Consider the following 21364-nt stretch of genomic DNA (forward strand, 5'->3'; position numbering starts at 1 on the left):
GTTTTCTTTTGTATATTGGTTTGCTGCTTTTTGGTATCATTTCTTTGGTCCTTGGGCAATGTTGGTTGTTTTTCTACAGGGTTGCATTGTTTTTGGTTTTTTTGGTGGTGGGGTTCTTGGGGCGCTTTTCTTGGGTGTTTTTTTTTTTTAGGGGTTTTCTGCTTTCTTTCTGTCTGCTGTTTTATTGGTTTTGGGTTATCATTGTTTTCACCCTCAGGACAGAAAGATGGGGAGACCTGGGTGCTCTATCCATTTATTAATCAAGACAATGAGAGATTGAAAGGGTTATAGGTGTCAATCACCAGGATCCAGAGTGAAAATAAGTTTTCTTATGGGACAAAAGGGAGTGTTGGATTTCCCCCCCAGGCCCTGTGTGGAGCAGTGGCCTGTGGGTCAGGAGTGAGGAGCACTGGCATGGGTACTGGTGGGCAGAGAATTTTTGGATTGGGAGTGAGGGACACTGGCCTGAATACTGGAGGGCAGAGGGATGTGGGGCAGAAGCGGGGGGCACCAGCATGGACACGATTGCTAGTTCTCCTTTATGATGTTCTGGATCCAGGATACATAGTTACAGACCCGGGTGTAGACACCAGGCTCATTGGGCTGCCCACAGACTGTTGGGCCCCAGGACACAATGCCCTGAAGGACCCTGCCACACGTAAGGGGACCTCCGGAGTCGCCCTGTAGGGAGAAAGCATCCATGTCACAAAGAGGGGTCTCTCTGGCCCCCTATTCCATCCATGAACCCACATCCCCACAGCATGTCAGGGAGCAGAACCACCACCAGGGGCTGCTGGTGTGGGTTCCAGCACTGCCCCCAGTACCTGGCAGCTATCAACACGGCGCCCTGGGATGCCGGCGCACATCATGTTAGGCGTCATCCATGCACCATATGCCTTACGGCAGAACTGGTTGGAGAAGATCTGGAGCTGGGCACACTGTAGGATGCTGGGAAATGTACCTGTGGGAAGAGAAGCAAAGCAGTTGGTCAGGGAGCAGTCAAAGGCTGGGGTTCGCTCTAGATTGGCCTCCAGTGGGAGAGAGGAAGGGAGCTTCCAGTGGGGAGGGACTCTGGATGGTTCCAGGTCAGGATGATACTGGAGTGACTCCAGGTTGGTGCTGGGTAGGGATGATACTGCAGTGACTCTAGGTTGATACCGGGTAGGGGTGATACTGGAGTAAATCTAGATTGCCTCCAAGTAGATGTGATAATGAAAATGGACACCAGGTGGGGGTAGGTAAGGCTAATACTGGAGCAACTCTGGATTGACAAGGGGGTAATGAAGATGATCAGGAGTCACTCCATTATTGCTCTTACTCTTTGTCAATGGAGTGATTCTGGGCTGATACCAGTAAAATGTGCTAATCAAGATAGAGTGACTTCTGATTGATCCATGGTAAGGGTAATAACGGAGTAATTCTAGGTTGCAGTGGGGTATAATGCTGATACTGAAGTGACTCCTAATTGACATGGGGTAAGTAATGATATTGGACTAATGCAAGGATGATGCCAGGTGGGGCACGATGGCAATACTAGAAACACTCACAGCACTCCAGAGTCAAACGGGGATAATCACAATTCCATTATTGCTCCTAGCCTGTATAAGCAGAGTAACTCTGATGCCAGGTTAAAATGATCTTGGAGTGACTCAGAAGAGATGCCAGGTAAGTGTGTAATGACCATACCAAAGTGATTTTTAATGGACATGGGGCAAGGAAGATGCTGGAGTGACTCTAGATTGATGCCCCATGTCAAGGGAGTGCCTCCTGATCAATATGAGACATGGCTGAATCATGAGTGACTCGGGATTGTGGCCATTCAAGCCTACCTGATGTCAATGAAGTGAGTCTGGATGGATATGGGGATAAGGGGGATAATCCAGAGTCAGTCTATTATTGCTTTGACCCCATGTCAATGAACTGACTCCAGATTGACACCATGCCAGGATTTGTCCTGTTCCCCTCTGACCCAGCTCTTACTTCCAGGGCTGCTTGTGGTTCCCCAGCCGGATACAAGGCAGGACTGCCCGGCACGGGGGCAGGCACGGGGCAGGGCCACGGGCTGTACACTTTTGGTCACGACCACTGGACGCTGGAGCCGTATCAGCATGATGTCATTGTTGTAGGTAGTGGGGTTGTAGTTGGGGTGGACAATCGTCTTGATGACTCCACGGCGCTGCTCCGTGCGGCTGAGGAGACGCCGGTTGTGGACACCTAGGCGTACAAGCTGCACCCTGGGATGGGGAGAGAGAGATGCATGGAGCACCGGGTGGCTGGGACATACCCACACATGAGTGTACATGCAAGCATGCACATGTGCATGCACAGAACCCAAGCGGTGTCCAGCATGCATGAATGCACATGCACCCCCCCCGCCCGAGCAGGGCCGAACCCCTCCAGCAGGGGGTGGCAGTGACACTCACGCCCTCCTGCAGTGAGCAGCGGTCAGCACCCAGTGGCGGTTCAGGAGCACACCTCCGCAGAATATGGAGCCCTGGATGTAGGCCTGCCAAGGCTGGGAGTTGGGCTGGCATGGGTACCCCTCAATGACTTTGTCGCTTCCAACCTGGGCTCTGGCTACAATGTAGTGCGGGGAGCAGGTCAGCAGGGGGCCCTGTGAGCTGGGGGGGCACATGGAGGGAGAGGGGAGGCCTGGTATTGGGGGTTTTAGGGGAGCATCGTGAGGTCTCGGCTTGGCCATCGAGTCCCAGGTCTCAGAGTTGTGGGAGATGCCCACCTCAGCCCCACTCCTCCATCCACATCCTTCTTGCCATCCCTCCCTCCCCATAGACAAACATGCATGCATCCATTTCTCCTTCCCTTCCCCTGAGCCTCCAACCATCCATCCTTCCATCCACCCCATACATATTCTCTATCCAACCAGCTGTCTCCATCCCTTCCTCCCTCCATCCATCACCATACATACCCTTCTACCCCTTTCCATCTATCTGTTGTCATACATACCCCTCCACTCACCTACACTATCCATCCATTCCTGTACATACCCCTTCATCCATCCATCCATCCATCCATCCACCCTCTCCCTTTATCCCCATATACCCCATCCATCCCCTATACCCTATCCCTTCCTTCCATCCCTCCATCAATCCACCTTGTCCCCACACACTCCTTCCATCCTCTACATCCCATGCCTCCTTCCCTACATCCATTCCATATCAATCAATCAATCCCTCCTTCCCTTCAGTCACCTACCTAACCCCTGCACTACCTCCATCCATTCATCTCTCTCTCCCTCCCTCTACCCCGGTACACTCCATCCATTCCCCATGCCACACAGAGCAAAACTTGTCCCTTCCAGCAGGAGGCAGCAGGGACACACAGATGCAGAGAGCCCAGGTGTCCCGGACACACTCACACCCGCCTTAGTACCTGCAGACACTAGCAGCAGAGCAAGGCCCAGCAGCTTCATAGCAGTGGTGGAAGTGGCAGATACGTGGTCTGGTAGGCAGATGGATAAAAAGGGTCCTGTTAGGGGACTGGCTCTGCTCCCAGCCTCCCTGCTCTAGGGGGGACCCTTCCTATCTCTCCTTCACACAGCTATCTGTCCTTTCTTCCCTTCCTCCCTCTCTCCACTGATTCTTTTCCCAAAGCATATCCATTGCTCCCTCCATCCACCTCTTCATCACTAACATCCATCCATTCAACATTCCCCTTATAACACCCCACATTCTCCACTCTCCCACCCAATATACATCTCTATGTTCATTCTTCTAGCCCCATCCACTCATCTATCCATCCCTACACAAACCCTTCCTCCATTTCCTGCATGCACGATCTATTCATCCACCCAACCCCTTCTTTTGGTATGGCCTTCCTCATTCACTTCTGCCCTGACCTCAGATGACCTCTGCAAGTCCCTTCCAGCCCTACTTCTCTATGACTATGACCTTGTACACAGCCATCCACTCTCAAACATTTCTTCCCACCTGCCTCCCCCCTCCCATATCTGCTATGGATCCATCTTGACACTTACCCCTCACCCTTCCAACCCCAATAGAGTCCCTTCCTTCCATCCTTCTACACTGCCTTTCTCCATCTCTTCCTCCCTCACATTCAGATTTCCAAAGCACCCAAGGGACTTAGACCCCCCAGTATCCATACCTGAAACAGGAGGGATATGTTGGAGCTCCTGGAGGTTCACACCAAGGTCATCAATCTGTGCCCATAACCTGGCATCTGGCTGGCTTTTAAGATATGAGCCTGAGCGGGTAACAGCTTTCTTCTTGGTCTCATCCAATGGTTTTGGGGAACATGGGTAAGTCATAGCAAAGGAATGTGAGCATGAATACTTCTGGGTGGATCCTGGTAAAGGGTTGGCTGGGAAGGGGTGGAGAGAAAGAGGTGGATGAGTGGGATTGGTGTGGGTGACTGAGGACAGAGCTCAGGTCATGTAGGGGGCACAGCTCAGGTGATTAAAGTATGGGTTGGAGGCAGTGTTAGGGGTGTGTATATGCAAGTTCATCGGGTCACACACAGGTTGTGTAGGGGTGGGTGTGAGGGACACCATTACAGCTGTAGGTATCTTGCTAGGATGGGGTGGGAGTGGGGGGGAGAGGGGTAGGAGCCTGGACACCTGGGTTCTATGCAAGATCTGGGAGGAGAGCGAGATGCAGTGAGTTTGAGGGAGCTGGGAGCCCAGACACATGGGCACTCTCCCTGCTCTGGGAGGGGACCAGGGTCTCGTGGGTTACAGCCTGGACACCTGGGTTCTTTCCCTGCTCTGGGACAGACTGGGGTCTGGTGGGTTACAGGAGGGTGCAGGTTGGGAACCCGGATGCCTGGATTCCTTGCTTTGCTTGGAAGCTGCTTGTCACCCTCTCCACTCGTGAGTCACTGTTCTTTCTGGCACCTGCAGGTTCCCTCCCATCTTGTCCCGGCCTGGGCAGACAGCCAAGTGCCTTCCCAGCTGCACATGGCTCTAGGGTGCTGACACAGTAGGAGAAGAACGTGTGTGATGGACCAGCCTGAAGCTCTGCAGGGTGTTGTCTCGCGTCTCGTCCCCAGGGATTATCTAGGAGTGAGGCCGCCTCTCCTGCCAGCATTCCCCTTCGGGGTTCTTGGGTGTGCCCTGCAGGCTTCCTTTGCCCCCTCCCCCACACCTGATTGACTCTAATGACCTCCCCTCTCCCACCCTGGGTGGTCTTAATGGACCCCCTGCCTTCTACTCCAGGGGGAATCTTAATGTCTCAAGTTCCTGGCTCTGGGTGATCTTAGCTCTGCTCTTCTAGCAGAAGTAAGGCCTCTGTCCTTCTCGCCCACATGGCCATAACTCTGCCCTCACTCATCCATGTCAACACTACTTGTACATCTCTGCCCTCCACCCATTCCTGGCTAACCCTTTATCCAGCTCCACCCAGATCCAATCGCGTTCACATATTTCTTTGCCCTGACTTACCCATGATTCTCCAGGCCACTGGGTGAGGCAGAGAAGGGACGTTGTCACCCTCTTGAGCTTGGGATCTTAAGAGTCGACATGATGTTGGGAGATGGGCATGAGCTGATGACCTTGGTGTGAACCTCCAGGAGCTCAGACCCATCCCTACTGTTATAGGTATGGAGGCTGGGGTGTCTAAACCACTTGGGTGCTATGGAAATCTGAATGAGAGGGAGAAAGAGGTGAAGGAAAGCAGTGTGTGGGTTTGAATGGATGGATGCAATGAGTGATTGAGGGTGGAAGAATACTGATGTGGTTGGAGTGCCTGTCTAAGAAGAAATGGATAAATGGATGGGTGGCCAGATGGATAGATAGCCCAGGCTCTGAATAAAGGCTGGAGAAGTTATCTGATGGTGGATGGACATATACAAGGTTGGGTTGGAAGAGGTGAAGGAGGAAAAATGCATGGAGAGGGAAGAGGTGGATGGATGAAGGGTGAGTGCATGGACAGGGAGTTTAGAAAGTGAAGGGAGCAGAGTTGTTTGAGAAAGTCAAGGGAAAGTTTGATAACAGAGAGATGAATGGAGGGAGAGTACATACAGAAGAGTGCATGGTGATTGTATGGAGAGAGAGAGAGATTGAGAGTGCATCGGGGAGGGATGGGTGGGTATAGGGATGGGTGGGTGTTTACAGTGAGGGATGGGTGGATGGGGGTGTGCATGGGGGTGGATGAATGGATGGAGTGAGGTGTGTGTGGGGGAGGTGGAGAGGTGTGCTCAGGGATTCTTACTTTTGCTTGAAGCTTGACAAGAAAAACCGTATCCACCTAGTGAACAAATTAGGCCAGTTTAAAGAGGTGGTGGCCACAGATCCTTCTCTTCCAAATGCACCTCAGACCCACTCCTGGATGAACCAGAGTGAGTCTGATGAAATCCCTCACAGAAGGAGCCAGGTGATGGAAACCCTGAGGCCATTGACAACAACCTTTCCCAGTCCTGGGTGTAGGACACAGGCCTGGAGGGCTGGAGTGGTGCTGGCATGGTGCCTGCCCCTACAGAGAAGGACTTGGGCATTACAACCTGGGTGTCTGGACTTGAATACCCAGATGCCCTTGGGACTCATCTTTGAATGAGTTCCTGTATGTAGGAGAAGCACGAAGAAGTCATCAAGGGTTTGAAACCTGATCTTGCCCCGAACTTGGTTTCTTTTGTCCACCATGTGTCTTGCTAGGTGGACAAGGCAAGGTAGACCCTAGACATGGACTTCATGGAGGCTTAATGTGTGATGGTCTCATGAGGGGGGTGGAAAAACCTGGGCTGGGTGATATGTACCTGATGGGTACAGGACAACTGCCATCAGAGAAGAACCATATGCAGAAGGATATCACAGTGATAGGTGGCCTTGGAGGGGTCTCCACTGAGGTCTTTTCTGCATCTGGTGATAAAGGGCATGTTTATTAATGACTGGAGGTGCTTCCTTCACTCTGGTTGGCACTGGAAACCCTTCCCCCAGTTTGGGACTTTGCATTGCAAGAAAGAGGTGGAGAGATTGGAAAGAGCCTAGTGGAGAGTGACCAAAGCAATTGGACATCTGGGAAACAGGAGGGCAACCTGGAAGAACTGGGATGATGGAGTCTGGAGAAGGGAAGGCTGGGGGTGCAGGGGAGGAGATTTTCATCCTAGTTTTCCAATCCCCAAGGAGGTGTTCTATGAAGGATGGAAATGGACCACTCTTTGTGGGTGCAGAGGATGAGAAAAGGAGCAATGGGCTGACTTTGCAGCAGTGGGAAACTGAGGCTGGAGTTGAAGGCTTTCTTGCTCTGAGGGTGGTTCAGTACAGGAACAAGTTGCCAAGAGAAGGGTGGAGTCTCCACCCTTGGAGCAGGTTGGACAGCTTGACTGACTTGCTTTAGGTAGGATCAGCAGTGTCTGAGCCAAGGGGTTAGGCTAGATTTGACGTTGTGAGGACTCACCCAGCCTGGCTTTCCCATGATTCCCTTATCTCGGTTGCAAGTGACACCAAACTTGCAGAGACAAGGGGAGAGGGGAGTAGACCAGAGAAGGGCCTCAAAGGATTGGAGAGCTGTGTTGGAGAGACAGAGTGGAGAAAACTCACCCACCCCAAAGTGGGTGAGGAGCAGGAGAGCAAGAGCATCACTGGGGGAAGGCCTCGGGGGTTCTGGCCAGTCAAAACCTCCATGTGAGCCAGCAGTGGATGCAAACACCCATCAGACACTGGATCTGAAAACTCTGGAGACATCTTCTAACCCAAGGATGCTAGAAGCAAAGGCCATATGGGGATGCATTGACCAGAGTCCGGGCCATGAGATCTGGTCAGGGATGTTTGAGAAAATTATTCTGGCACGCATCCATGAGGGACCAGCAGGGGATTTCTTGTTTAGGGGCAACCAACAGGGGTTCAGCAGCAGCAGGTCCTGTCAGACCAACCTGGTGGCCTTCTACAACCAGGTCACCAAATCATTAGATGCAGGGGTAGCAGTGGACATTGTCTTCCTGGACTTTCGGAAGGCCTTTGACACTGTCTCTTACCCCGTTCTCATTAAGAAACTGGGGGCTGTGGTGTAGACACCCGCACAGTCAGATGTGTCCCAACTGGCTGGAGGGCTGTACCCAGAGAGCGGTGGTGGACGGGTCATGTTCACCTGGAGGGATGTGGGCAGTGGGGTCCCCCAGGGCTCGGTCCTCGGGCCCGCACTGCTCAACATCTTCATAAGTGACTTGGATGAGGGGGTAAAAAGCACCTGTTCAAATTTGCTGATGACACTAAGATGTGGAGGGATGTGGGCACACTAGATGGGAGGAATAGGCTGCAATTGGACCTAGACAGGTCACAGGGGTGGGCGGATGAGAACAGGATGGGATTCAACACCAACAAATGCAAAGTGATGCACCTGGGGAGGAACAACTAGCACCATACCTACAGGCTGGGGAACTCCCCTCTTGTCAGCACGGAGGCGGAAAAGGATTCTGGAGTCATCATTGACTCCAAGATGAACATAGGCTGGCAGTGCGGGATGCAGTCAGGAAAGCCGACCGCAACTTGTCATGCATCCACAGATGCATCTCGAGCAGGTCCAAGGAGGCGATCCTCCCCCTCTATGCCGCACTGGTCAGGCCGCAGCTGGAGTACTGCGTCCAGTTCTGGGCGCCGCACTTCAGGAGGGATGTCGACAGCATGGAGAGGGTCCAGAGGAGGCCACTCGCATGGTCAGGGACAGCAGGGCAGGCCCTACGAGGAGAGGCGACGGGACCTGAACCTGTTCAGCCTCCACAAGAGAAGGCTGAGGGGGGATCTTGTGGCCTGTTATAAACTAGTCGGGGGGGACCAGCAGGCATTGGGGGAGTCCCTGTTCCCCCGAGCACGGCCAGGAGTGACCAGGAATAACGGTCACAAGCTGGCAGAGGTAGATTTAGGCTAGATATCAGGAGGCGCGACTTCACGGTCAGGGCGGCTAGGTTCTGGAACCAGCTTCTGAGAGAAGTGGTGCTGGTTCCTACCCTGGGGGTGTTTAAGAGGCTGGATGCACACCTTGCCGGGGTCGTTTGACCCCAGTACTCTTTCCTGCCATGGCAGGGGGTCAGACTAGATGATCTGCTCAGGTCCCTTCCGACCCTAGAAACTATGAAACTATAACTATGTTACCACTCAACTCGGCACTAGAGGGCTCTGCTGGGGATGGATGGACTTGTCTGGGCTCTGGATTTCAAGGAGGACCTGTAGAAGACCCAGAGGCAGATGATGAGGATGATCCTGGGAGGTGAAATGGCTGGGCTTGGAGAAGAGGAGGAGACAGGAAATGGACTCCAGGTACCAGATATGCCGCCATGCAGGTGAGGGAAAACCACTGCCCTCCATGCCTGCCATAGGGGACAAGACATGGCACCATGGACCAGATTTTCTGAACATCTAATGGAGCTAGAGTCTCGGTGGGGTACCTTGCAAGCCTAGGGTTTGGTGGATGGATGGATGGATAGAGTGTTTTTATGGGAGTGGGTGGGTGGGAGATGTATGGGTATGTGGATGGATGGAAGTGTTTGTATGGTTGGATAGATGGGAAGGTGTTTGGATGGATGGGAGGTGTTTAAATGGGTGGGTGCATGGATGGATGGAGAAGTGCATGTAGGGGTGGGTGGGTGGGAAGTTGGTTTCGTAGGGGGGTGGTAGCTGGGGAAGGAAGGAGGAGCAGGTTGCTGGTTGGCTGTGGGGGCTGGAGGCCTCAGGGTTGCAAGGGGGGAGAGGTCTTGCCCTCATGCCTAGGGGGCTAACTGCACACTAACGAGACCCTTTTTGGCCCTCTTTCCCACTCCCAAGAGCAAGGCATCTGTATCTGTGCTGGTGCCATGGAGCTGCTGGGCCTCATCCTTCTGCTGGCATCTGCAGGTACTGGGGCATGTTTGTGTCTCTCCCAGCTTCCAAGGTCCTCCTCTGTGAGCACTTTTTTTGTATGAGTTGTTTGGTAAGGGAAATACACTGGTCATTTGGGATGGATGGATGGGGAGGGGATGTAGGGGTAGGTGGGTTTGATTGAATTGATGGAATGGTGGAGGGGATGGGTTGATGGAGGGGTGTAGAGGATGGAAGGACAGGTAGATGATTGGAAGGGTGTAGGGGATGGATGGATGTAGACCATGTAAGGGGGGGGGGTGGATGGATGGATGCATGGACAGACATAGGCCACATATGGGATGGAGGGGTGGAAGAGATGGATGGATGTAGGCTTTGTAGGGGAGGGGTGGGTGGTTTGATGGATAGGTGGGATGTAAGGGTGTAGAGGATGGATGAATGGATGGATGGGCCTAGAGGATGGATGGAAGGATAGACTGAGGCGGGGGAAGGGGAAAGCAACCTCCCATGACTACAGGAGCTGGCACTTCATGGCATAGCCCAACACTATGACTTTTACTGGAGCTGCCAGTACGCTTGCCCCTGCTCCTAGGGCTCCCCTCCTGGGGACACAGAGGGGTGTGTATGGAAGTGGGGGGAGGGATGGGGGCACCAACCCTATTCTGCACTGACCTGCCCTGCCCCCTTCCACCATTTGTTGCAGCCGCGGAGCAGGACAGTGTGGACCGGATCATCAATGGGTACCCCTGCATCCTCAACTCCCGGCCCTGGCAGGCCTATGTCACTGGCACTGTGAGCTGTGGCGGGACCGTGGTGAGCCTGTCCTGGGTGCTGACGGCTGCACACTGCAATGTGGGGTGAGCTGGGGATTGTGGGATGGGGAGAGGAAGGGGCAGGATCAGGGTCTCCAGTCTAGTTCAGAGATGGACATGCATGTGTGTGTGCATATCCCAGGGATCTGGGTTCTGTGAGTGGGTGTGTCCTGAATGCCTGGGTTGTGTGTGTGCGAGGCACCTAGGTTTAGTGTCTGTGTGTGTGTGCGAGGCATTTGGGTTTTGCATGTGTATGTGTGACAGTTGCCTGCATTGTGTATGTATGCGTGCACATCAGGTGCCTGGTTTGTGTGAGTGTCAGGTGTTTGGGTTGTGTGTGGGTGTGTCAAGCACCTGAGTTCTGTCTGTGTGCATGTCAGGCATCTGGTTTGTATATGTTGGGCGCCTGCGTTGTGTGTTTGGGTGCCAGTGGGTGGGGTGTGTAGGGTTTGTGTATCGGGGGGGGGGAATGTGGGTGCTAGGTCCCTGAGGGGTGCCTGGGTGCCTGGTGTGTGTGGGTGTGGGTGTTTCTGTGTTGGGAGCCTGGGGTGTGTGTGGGTGTTGGACACCTGGGGAGGAGGGGGGGGCATGTGTTGGGCACCTGGGGAGGGTGTGTGTGTGTGTTGGGCACCTGTGAACTAGTTTCATAGTTTCTAGGGTCGGAACGGACCTGAGCAGATCATCTAGTCTGACCCCCTGCCATGGCAGGAAAGAGTCCTGGGGTCAAACGACCTCAGCAAGGTGTACATCTAGCCTCCTCTTAAACACCCCCAGGGTAGGAGCCTGCACCACTTCTCTTGGAAGCTGGTCCCAGACCCTAGCCGCCCTGACCGTGAAGTGGTGCCTTCTGATATCTAGTCTGAACCTACCCTCTGCCAGCTTGTGACCGTTATTCCTGGTCACTCCTGGCCGTGCTCGGGGGAATAGGGACTCCCCCAATGCCTGCTGGTCCCCTCGGAATAGTTTGTAACAGGCCACTAGATTGCCCCTCAGCCTTCTCTTGTGGAGGCTGAACAGGTTCAGGTCCCGTCGCCTCTCCTCGTAGGGCCTGCCCTGCTGCCCCCGGATCATGCGAGTGGCCTCCTCTGGACCCTCTCCATGCTGTCGACATCCCTCCTGAACTGCGGCGCCCAGAACTGGACGCAGTACTCCAGCTGCGGCCTGACCAGTGCCACATAGAGGGGGAGGATCACCCCCCTGGACCTGCTCAAGATGCATCTGTGGATGCATGACAAGGTGCGGTCGGCCTTCCTGACCGTGTCCCCACACTGCCGGCCCATGTTCATCTTGGCATCAATGATGACTCCAAGATCCTTTTCTGCCTCTGCACTGATGAGAAGGGAGTTCCCCAGCCTGTAGGTATGGTGCCGGTTGTTCCTTCCCAGGTGCAGCACCTTGCACTTGTCAGTGTTGAATCCCATCCTGTTCCCATCCGCCCACCCCTGTAACCTGTCTAGGTCCGATTGGAGCCTATTCCTCCCATCTAGTGTGCCCACGTCCCCCCACATCTTAGTGTCATCTGTGAATTTGAACAAGTGCTTGTTACCCCCTCGTCCAAGTCGCTGATGAAGATGTGTGTTGGGCACCTGAAAGGGGGGGTGTTGGGCGCCTGGTGGTGTGTGTGTGTGTGTGTGTGTGTGTGAGTTGGGTGCCTGGTGGGGGGTGTGTGTGTGTGTGTGTGTGTTGGGCATGGGTGGGATGTGTGTTGGGTGCCTGGCGGGGGGGGATGTGTGTGTGTGTGTTGGGCGCCTGGCGGTGCGTGTGTGTTTGTGTTGGGTGCCTGGGGGGGGTGTTGGGTGCCTGGTGGGGGGGTGCGTGCGTGTTGGGCGCCTAGTCAGGAGGGATGTGTGTTGGGTGCCTGGTGGGGAGGGATGTGTGTTGGGCGCCTGGCAGGGGGGTGTTAGGCGCTTGGGAGGGGTGTTGGGCGCCTGGCAGGGGGGGGGGTGTCTTTGGTGCCTGGCGGGGGCTGTGTCTCTGTGTGTGTGTGTGTGTGTGTGTGTGTGTGTGTGTTGGGCACCTGGGGGTGTGTGTGTGTGTGTGTGTGTGTATGTTGGGCGTGGGGGGGATGTGTGTTGGGCACCTGGAAGAGGGCAATGTGTGTTGGGCACCTGGCGGGGGGGGGCGGGTGTTGGGTGCCTGGCAGAGGGGGGTGTTGGGTGCCTGGCAGGGTGTGTGTGTGTGTGTCTTTGGTGTCTGGCGGGGGCTGTGTGTGTGTGTGTGTGTGTGTGTGTTGGGTGCCTGGGGGGGTGTGTGTGTGTGTTGGGCGCCTGGCGGGGGGGAAGTGTTGGGCGCCTGGCGGGGTGTGTGTGTGCGTGTGTGTCTTCGGTGCCTGGTGGGGGCTCTGTTTGTGTGTGTGTGTGTGTGTCTTTGGTGCCTGGTGGGGGCTCTGTTTGTGTGTGTGTGTGTGTTGGGCGCCTGGCGGGGTGATGTGTTTTGGGTGCCTGGCAGGGTGTGTGTGTGTGCGTGTGTTTGGTGCCTGGGGGAGTGTTGGGGGCTTGCCAGGGGGTGTGTGTTGGGCACCTGGGGAGGGGTGTTGGGCGCCTGGCGGGGTGTGTGTGTGTGTCTTTGGTGCCTGGCGGGGGCTCTGTGTGTGTGTGTGTGTTGGGTGCCTGGGGGGCTCTGTGTGTGTGCGTGTGTGTGGGTGTGTTGGGTGCTGGGGGGGTGGGTGTGTTGGGTGCCTGGCGGGGGTGTGTGTGTGTGTATGTTGGGCGCCTGGGGGGTGTGGGTTGGGCACGTGGCAGGGAGGGGTATTGGGTGCCTGGCAGGGGGGGGTGTTGGGCACCTGGTGGGGGGTGTGTGTGCGTGTTGGGCACCTGGTGGGTGTGTGTGTGTGTGTGTGTGTGTGTGTGTGTGTGTTGGGCGCCTGGGGGGTGTGTGTGTGTGTTGGGCGCCTGGGGGTGTGTGTGTGTGTGTTGGGCGCCTGGGGGCAGTGTTGGCCGCCTGGTGGGGAGGGGTGTTGGGCACTTGGGGGGGGGGTGTTGGCTGCATGGCAAGGGGGGTGTCTGTCTTTGGTGCCTGGCGGGGGCTCTGTGTGTGTGTGTGTGTGTGTGTTGGGCGCCTGGTGGGGGTGTGTGTGTGTTGTGCGCCAGGAGAGGTGTTGGGTGCCTGGCAGGGAGGGGTGTTGGGCGCCTGGTGGGGGCTGTGTGTGTGTGTGTTGGGCGCCGGGGGGGGGGTTTGGCGCGGGGGGGATGAGTGTTGGGTGCCTGGCGGGGGGGGGATGTGTGTTGGGCACCTGGCGGGGCGTGTTTGTGTGTGTGTGTGTGTGTGTGTGTTGGGCACCTGGCAGGGCGTGTGTGTGTGTGTGTGTGTGTGTGTGTGTGTTGGGTGCCTGGCAGGTGTGTGTGTGTGTGTGTGTTGGGCACCTGATGGGGGGGATATGTGTTGGGCACCTGGCGGGGGGATGTGTGTTGGGCGCCTGTTAGGGGAAAGTGTGTGTGTGTTGTGTGTGTTGGGCACTGGGGGGGGGGTGTGTGTGTTGGACGCCGGGAGCGGTGTTGGGTGCCTGGCAGGGAGGGGTGTTGGGCACCTGGTGGGGGCTGTGTGTGTGTGTGTTGGGCGCCTGGCGGGGGGTGTGTGTGTTGTGTGTGTTGGGCGCTGGGGGGGGTGTTGGGCGCCTGGCGGGGGTGTGTGTGTGTGTCTTCGGTGCCTCGCGGGGGCTGTGTGTGTGTGTGTGTGTGTGTTGGGTGCCTGGGGGGCTGTGTGTGTGTGTGTTGGGCACCTGGGGTGTGTGTGTGTGTGTGTGTGTTGGGCGCGGGGGGGATGTGTGTTGGGCACCTGGCAGGGGGTGGGGGGTGTTGGGCGCTTGGGGGGGGTGTTGGGCGCCTGGCGGAGGGGGGTCTTGGGTGCCTGGCAGGGTGTGTGTGTGTCTGTGTGTGTCTTTGGTGTCTGGCAGGGGCTGTGTGTGTGTGTGAGTGTTGGGTGCCTGGGGGGGTGTTGGGTGCCGGGCCCTTGGAGGGGGGGGATGTGTGTTGGGCCCTTGGAGGGGAGGGATGTGTGTTGGGTGCCTGGCAGGGTGTGTGTGTATGTGTGTCTTTGGTGGCTGGCGGGGGCTGTGTGTGTGTGTGTGTGTGTGTGTGTTGGGCGCTTGGTGGGGGGGGGTGTTGGGTGCCTGGCAGGGAGGGGTGTTGGGCGCCTGGTGGGGGCTCTGTGTGTGTGTGTGTTGGGCGCTGGGGGGGGTGTTGGGCGCCTGACGGGGGGGGGGATGTGTTGGGTGCCTGGCAGGGTGTGTGTGTGTGTGTGTGTGTTGGGCACCTGGTGGTGTGTGTGTTTGTTTGTGTTGGGTGCCGGGGTGTGTGTGTGTGTGTGTGTGTGTGTGTGTGTGTGTGTTGGGTGCTGGGGTGTGTGTGTGTGTTGGGTGTCGGGGGGTGTCTGTTGGGTGCCTGGTGGGGGGGGTGCGTGCGTGTTGGGCACCTAGTCAGGAGGGATGTGTGTTGGGTGCCTGGGGGGGAGGGATGTGTTTTGGGCGCCTGGTGGGGTGTGTGTGTGTGTCTTCGGTGCCTCGCGGGGGCTGTGTGTGTGTGTGTGTGTTGGGCACCTAGGGTGTGTGTGTGTGTGTTTGGGCGCGGGGGGGATGTGTGTTGGGCACCTGGCAGGGGGTGGGGGGTGTTGGGCGCTTGGGGGGGGTGTTGGGCGCCTGGCGGAGGGGGGTCTTGGGTGCCTGGCAGGGTGTGTGTGTGTGTGTGTCTTTGGTGTCTGGCGGGGGCTCTGTGTGTGTGTGTGTGTGTGTGTGTGTGTGTGTGAGTGTTGGGTGCCTGGGGGGGTGTTGGGTGCCGGGCCCTTGGAGGGGGGGGATGTGTGTTGGGCCCTTGGAGGGGAGGGATGTGTGTTGGGTGCCTGGCAGGGTGTGTGTGTATGTGTGTCTTTGGTGTCTGGCGGGGGCTGTGTGTGTGTGTGTGTGTGTGTGTGTGTGTGTTGGGCGCCTGGTGGGGGGGGTGTTGGGTGCCTGGCAGGGAGGGGTGTTGGGCGCCTGGCAGGGTGTGTGTGTGTCTGTGTGTGTCTTTGGTGTCTGGCGGGGGCTGTGTGTGTGTGTGTGTGTGTGTGTGTGTGTGTGAGTGTTGGGTGCCTGGGGGGGTGTTGGGTGCCGGGCCCTTGGAGTGGGGGGATGTGTGTTGGGCCCTTGGAGGGGAGGGATGTGTGTTGGGTGCCTGGCAGGGTGTGTATGTATGTGTGTCTTTGGTGTCTGGCGGGGGCTCTGTGTGTGTGTGTGTGTGTGTGTGTTGGGCGCCTGGTGGGGGGGGTGTTGGGTGCCTGGCAGGGAGGGGTGTTGGGCGCCTGGTGGGGGCTCTGTGTGTGTGTGTGTTGGGCGCCGGGGGGGGTGTTGGGCGCCTGACGGGGGGGGGGATGTGTTGGGTGCCTGGCAGGGTGTGTGTGTTGGGCACCTGGCGGTGTGTGTGTGTGTGTGTGTGTGTGTGTTGGGTGCTGGGGTGTGTGTGTGTGTTGGGTGTCGGGGGGTGTCTGTTGGGTGCCTGGTGGGGGGGGTGCGTGCGTGTCGGGCACCTAGTCAGGAGGGATGTGTGTTGGGTGCCTGGGGGGGAGGGATGTGTGTTGGGTGCCTGGGGGGGAGGGATTTGTGTTGGGCGCCTGGTGGGGTGTGTGTGTGTGTGTCTTCGGTGCCTCGCGGGGGCTCTGTGTGTGTGTGTGTGTGTGTTGGGCGCCTGGGGTGTGTGTGTGTGTTTGGGCGCGGGGGGGATGTGTGTTGGGCACCTGGCAGGGGGTGGGGGGTGTTGGGAGCTTGGGGGGGGTGTTGGGCGCCTGGCGGAGGGGGGTCTTGGGCGCCTGGCAGGGTGTGTGTGTGTGTCTTTGGTGTCTGGCGGGGGCTGTGTGTGTGTGTTGGGCGCCTGGTGGGGGGGGGTGTTGGGTGCCTGGCAGGGAGGGGTGTTGGGCGCCTGGTGGGGGCTCTGTGTGTGTGTGTGTTGGGTGCCGGGGGGGGGGTGTTGGGTGCCTGATGGGGCGGGGATGTGTGTTGGGTGCCTGGCAGGGTGTGTGTGTGTGTTGGGCACCTGGCGGTGTGTGTGTTTGTTTGTGTTGGGTGCCGGGGTGTGTGTGTGTACGTGTGTGTTGGGTGCTGGGGTGTGTGTGTGTGTTGGGTGCCTGGTGGGGGGGATGCGTGCGTGTCGGGCGCCTAGTCAGGAGGGATGTGTGTTGGGCGCCTGGTGGGGTGTGTGTGTGTGTGTGTGTTGGGTGCCTGGGGGGCTGTGTGTGTGTGTGTTGGGCACCTGGTGTGTGTGTGTGTGTATGTTGGGCGCGGGGGCGATGCGTGTTGGGCACCTGGCAGGGGGTGGGGGGTGTTGGGCGCTTGGTGGAGGGGGGTCTTGGGCGCATGGCAGGGTGTGTGTGTGTGTGTGTGTGTGTGTGTGTGTCTTTGGTGTCTGGCGGGGGCTCTGTGTGTGTGTGTGTGTGTGTGTGTTGGGCGCCTGGTGGGGGGATGTGTGTTGGACCCTTGGAGGGGAGGGATGTGTGTTGGGTGCCTGGCAGGGTGTGTGTGTGTGTGTGTGTGTGTGTGTGTGTGTGTTGGGCGCCTGGCGGGGGGGTGTGCATGTTGGGCACTGGGGGGGGTGTTGGGTGCCTGGTGGGGAGGGGTGTTGGGCGCCTGGTGGTGTGTGTGTGTGTGTCTTTGGTGCCTGTCAGGGGCTATGTGTGTGTGTGTGTGTTGGGCGCCTGGGGGGCTGTGTGTGTGTGTTGGGCGCCTGGGGGTGTGTGTTGGGCATGTGGCGGGGGGGTGTTGGGCACCTGGGGGTGTGTGTGTATGTGTGTGCATGTTGGGCACCTGGCAGGGGGGTGTGTGTGTGTGTGTGTTGGGTGCCTGGCGGGGTGTGTGTGTGTGTTGGGTGCCTGTGTGTGTTGGGTGCTGGGGGGTGTGCTTTGGGCACCTGGTGGGGTGGGATGTGTGTTGGCCGCCTGGCGGGGTATGTGTGTGTGTGTGTTGGGCGCCTGGCGGGTGTGTGTGTGTGTTGGGCACCTGATGGGGGGGGGTGTTGGGCACCTGGCGGGGGGATGTGTGTTGGGCGCCTGGTGGTGTGTGTGTGTGTGTGTGTGTGTGTTGGGTGCCTGGTGGGGGAAAGTGTGTGTGTGTTGGGCGCCTGGCGGGGTGTGTATGTGTGTTGTGTGTGTTGGGCGCCGGGAGCGGTGTTGGGTGCCTGGCAGGGAGAGGTGTTGGGTGCCTGGTGGGCGCTGTGTGTGTGTGTGTGTGTTGGGCGCCGGGGGGGGGGGGGGTGTTTGGCGCGGGGGGGATGTGTGTTGGGTGCCTGGCAGGGGGGATGTGTGTTGGACACCTGGCGGGGCGTGTGTGTGTGTGTGTGTTGGGCGCCTGGTGGGGGGGATGCGTGCGTTTTGGGTGCCTAGTTGGGAGGGATGTGTGTTGGGCGCCGGGCAGGGGGGTGTTAGGCACTTGGGAGGGGTATTGGGTGCCTGGTGGGGGGTGTGTGTGTGTTGGGCGCCTGGGGGGGGGTGTGTGTGTGTTGGGCGCCTGGGGGGGGGGTGTGTGTGTGTGTGTGTGTATGTTGGGCGCGGGGGGGATGTGTGTTGGGCACCTGGAAGAGGGCAATGTGTGTTGGGCACCTGGCAGGGGGTGGAGGGTGTTGGGTGCCGGGGGGGGTGTTGGGCGCCTGGCGGAGGGGGGTGTTGGGTGCCTGGGGGGGGTGTTGGGCACCTGGCGGGGGATGTGTGTGTGTTGGGCCCTTGGAGGGGAGGGATGTGTGTTGGGTGCCTGGCGGGGGGAGGTGTTGGGCGCCTGGCGGGGGGTGTGTGTCTTTGATGTCTGGCGGGGGCTGTGTGTGTGTGTGTGTGTGTGTGTGTGTGTGTGTGTTGGGTGCTGGGGAGGGTGTGTTAGGTGCCTGGTGGGGGGGGTGTTGGGCGCCTTGCAGGGTGTGTGTGTGTGTGTGTGTGTGTTTTGGGTGCCTGGCGGGGGTGTGTGTGTGTGTTGGGCGCCTGGCGGGGATGGGTGTTGGGCGCCTGGTGGGGGTGTGTGTTTGGCACCTGGGAGGCGGTGTTGGGCGCCTGGCAGAGGTTGTGTGCGTGTTGGGCACTGAGGGGGGTGTTGGGTGCCTGGTGGGGAGGGGTGTTGGGCGCCTTGCAGGGTGTGTGTGTGTGTGTTGGGTGCCTGGTGGGGGTGTGTGTGTGTGTTGGGTGCCTGGCGGGGATGGGTGTTGGGCGCCTGGTGGGGGTGTGTGTTTGGCACCTGGGGGGCGGTGTTGGGCGCCTGGCAGAGGGTGTGTGCGTGTTGGGCACTGAGGGGGGTGTTGGGTGCCTGGTGGGGAGGGGTGTTGGGCGCCTGCTGGGGTGTGTGTGTGTGTGTCTTTGGTGCCTGGCGGGCGCTGGGGGGCTGTGTGTGTTGGGCGCTGGGGGGCTGTGTGTGTTGGGCGTGTGGCAGGGAGGGGTATTGGGCGCCTGGCAAGGGGAGGTGTTGGGCACCTGGGGGTGTATGTGTGTGCATGTTGGGCACGTGGCAGGGGTGTGTGTGTGTGTGTGTTGGGCTCCTGGTGGGGGGTGTTGGCTGCCTGATGGGGAGGGGTGTTGGGCACTTGGGGGGGTGTTGGGTGCATGGCGGGGGGGGGTCTGTCTTTGGTGCCTGGCGGGGGCTGTGTGCGTGTGTGTGTGTGTGTGTGTGTGTGTGTTTGGCGCCTGGCGGGGTGTGTGTGTGTGTTGGGCGCCTGGCGGGGTGTGTGTGTGTGTGTGTGTTGGGCGCCTGGCGGGGGGTGTGTGTGTGTGTGTGTGTGTGTGTGTGTGTGTTGGGCGCCTGGCAGGGTGTGTGTGTGTTGGGCGCCTGGCGGGGTGTGTGTGTGTGTGTTGGGCGCCTGGCGGAGTGTGTGTGTGTGTGTGGGCGCCTGGGGGCGGTGTCGGCTGCCTGGTGGGGAGGAGTTTTGGGCACTTGGGGCGGGTGTTGGGTGTATGGCGGGGCGGTGTCTGTCTTTGGTGCCTGGCGCGGGCTGTGTGTGTGTGTGTGTGTGTGTGTGTTGGGCGCCTGGGGGGCTGTGTGTGTGTGTGTTGGGTGCCTGTGTGTGTGTGTGTGTGTGTGTGTGTTGGGCGCCTGGGGGCGGTGTCGGCTGCCTGGTGGGGAGGAGTGTTGGGCACTTGTGGGGGGGGGTGTTGGGTGTATGGCGGGGCGGTGTCTGTCTTTGGTGCCTGGCGCGGGCTGTGTGTGTGTGTGTGTGTGTGTTGGGCGCCTGGGGGGCTGTGTGTGTGTGTGTGTGTGTTGGGTGCCTCTGTGTGTGTGTGTGTGTGTGTTGGGCGCTGGGGGGCGTGCTTTGGACACCTGGCGGGGGGGATGTGTGTTGGGCGCCTGGCAGGTGTGTGTGTGTGTGTTGGGCACCTGATGGAGGGGGGATGTGTGTTGGGCACCTGGTGGGGTGTGTTTTTGTGTGTGTGTGTGTGTTGGGCGCCTGGTGGGGGAAAGTGTGTGTGTGTTGGGCGCCTGGTGGGGGAAAGTGTGTGTGTGTTGGGCGCCTGGCGGGGGGTGTGTGTGTGTTGTGTGTGTTGGGCGCTGGAGTGTGTGTGTGTGTTGGGCGCCTGGCAGGGAGGGGTGTTGGGCGCCTGGTGGGGGCTGTGTGTGTGTGTGTTGGGTGCCGGGGGCGTGTGTGTTGTGTGCCTGGTGGGGGGGATGTGTGTTGGGCGCCTGGTGGTGTGTGTGTGTGTGTGCATGCGTGTGTGTCTGTTGGGCACCTGATGGCGGGGGGATGTGTGTTGGGCGCCTGGTGGGGTGTGTGTGTGTGTTGGGCGCCTGGTGGGGGAAAGTGTGTGTGTTTTGGGCGCCGGGAGCGGTGTTGGGTGCCTGGCAGGGAGGGGTGTTGGGCGCCTGGTGGGGGCTGTGTGTGTGTGTGTGTTGGGTGCGGGGAGGATGTGTGTTGGGTGCCTGGTGGGGGGTGTGTGTGTGTGTGTTGGGCGCCTGGCGGGGTGTGTGTGTGTGTTGGGTGTTTGGGGGGGTGTTGGGTGCTTGGTGGTGGGGGTGCGTGCGTGTTGGGCGCCTAGTCGGGAGGGATGTGTGTTGGGCGCCTGGAGGGGAGGGATGTGTGTTGGGCGCCTGGTGGGGTGTGTGTGTGTGTGTGTGTCTTTGGTGCCTGGGGGGCTGTGTGTGTGTGTGTTGGGCACCTGGGGGGGGTGTGTGTGTATGCTGGGCACGGGGAGATGTGTGTTGGGCACCTGGCGGGGGGGGGGGGTGTTGGGCACCTGGCGGAGGGGGTGTTGGGCGCCTGGCAGGGTGTGTGTGTGTGTGTGTGTGTGTGTGTGTGTGCCTGGTGGGGGGATGTGTACTGGGCCCTTGGAGGGGAGGGATGTGTGTTGGGTGCCTGGCGGGGGGAGGTGTTGGGTGCCTGGCAGGGGGTGTGTGTATGTGAGTCTTTGGTATCTGGCGGGGGCTGTGTGTGTGTGTGTGTGTGTGTGTGTGTTGGGTGCTGGGGGGGGTGTTGGGCGCCTGGTGGTGTGTGTGTGTCTGTGTGTCTGTGTGTGTGTCTGTGTGTTGGGTGCCTGGCGGGGGGAGGTGTTGGGTGCCTGGCAGGGGGTGTGTGTATGTGAGTCTTTGGTATCTGGCGGGGGCTGTGTGTGTGTGTGTGTGTGTGTGTGTGTGTGTGTGTGGGGGTGCTGGGGGGGGTGTTGGGCGCCTGGTGGTGTGTGTGTGTCTGTGTGTCTGTGTGTGTGTCTGTGTGTTAGGTGCCTGGCGGGGAGGGGTGTTGGGTGCCTGGCAGGGTGTGTGTGTATGTGTGCATTGGGCGGCTGGCGGGGAGGGGTGTTGGGCACCTGGCAGGGTGTGTGTGTTTGGCACCTAGGGGGGGTGTTGGGCGCCTGGTGGGGGGAGTGTGCG

The 21364-nt window shown here is 58.8% G+C and overlaps 2 protein-coding genes across 2 annotated transcripts in view; one reads left to right on the top strand and one right to left on the bottom strand.

The window, feature by feature from the left end:
• The window catches only part of LOC149861651 (trypsin-like), a 48659-nt gene that overhangs the window by 15673 nt on the left and 11622 nt on the right, over positions 1 to 21364 (top strand). Inside the window, exons 2-3 of the mRNA XM_090052557.1 lie at positions 9728 to 9796; positions 10464 to 10617. Of these exons, the coding sequence (XP_089908683.1) occupies positions 9728 to 9796; positions 10464 to 10617 (223 nt within the window). The remainder of the gene's footprint in view (positions 1 to 9727; positions 9797 to 10463; positions 10618 to 21364) is intronic.
• LOC149861652 (trypsin-like) lies at positions 698 to 4567 on the bottom strand. Its single transcript, XM_090052635.1, has 2 exons — positions 2424 to 4567; positions 698 to 2234 (listed from the first exon to the last, which is right to left on the bottom strand). Exons 1-2 carry the CDS (start codon positions 2861 to 2863, stop codon positions 1913 to 1915), a joined length of 762 nt encoding a protein of 253 aa, XP_089908761.1. The 5' UTR covers positions 2864 to 4567; the 3' UTR covers positions 698 to 1912.

This window comes from Crocodylus siamensis, chromosome 6 (genome assembly GCF_052110815.1).
Source record: "Crocodylus siamensis isolate JL-2025a chromosome 6, ASM5211081v1, whole genome shotgun sequence".
In the NCBI taxonomy this organism is placed as follows: domain Eukaryota; kingdom Metazoa; phylum Chordata; order Crocodylia; family Crocodylidae; genus Crocodylus; species Crocodylus siamensis.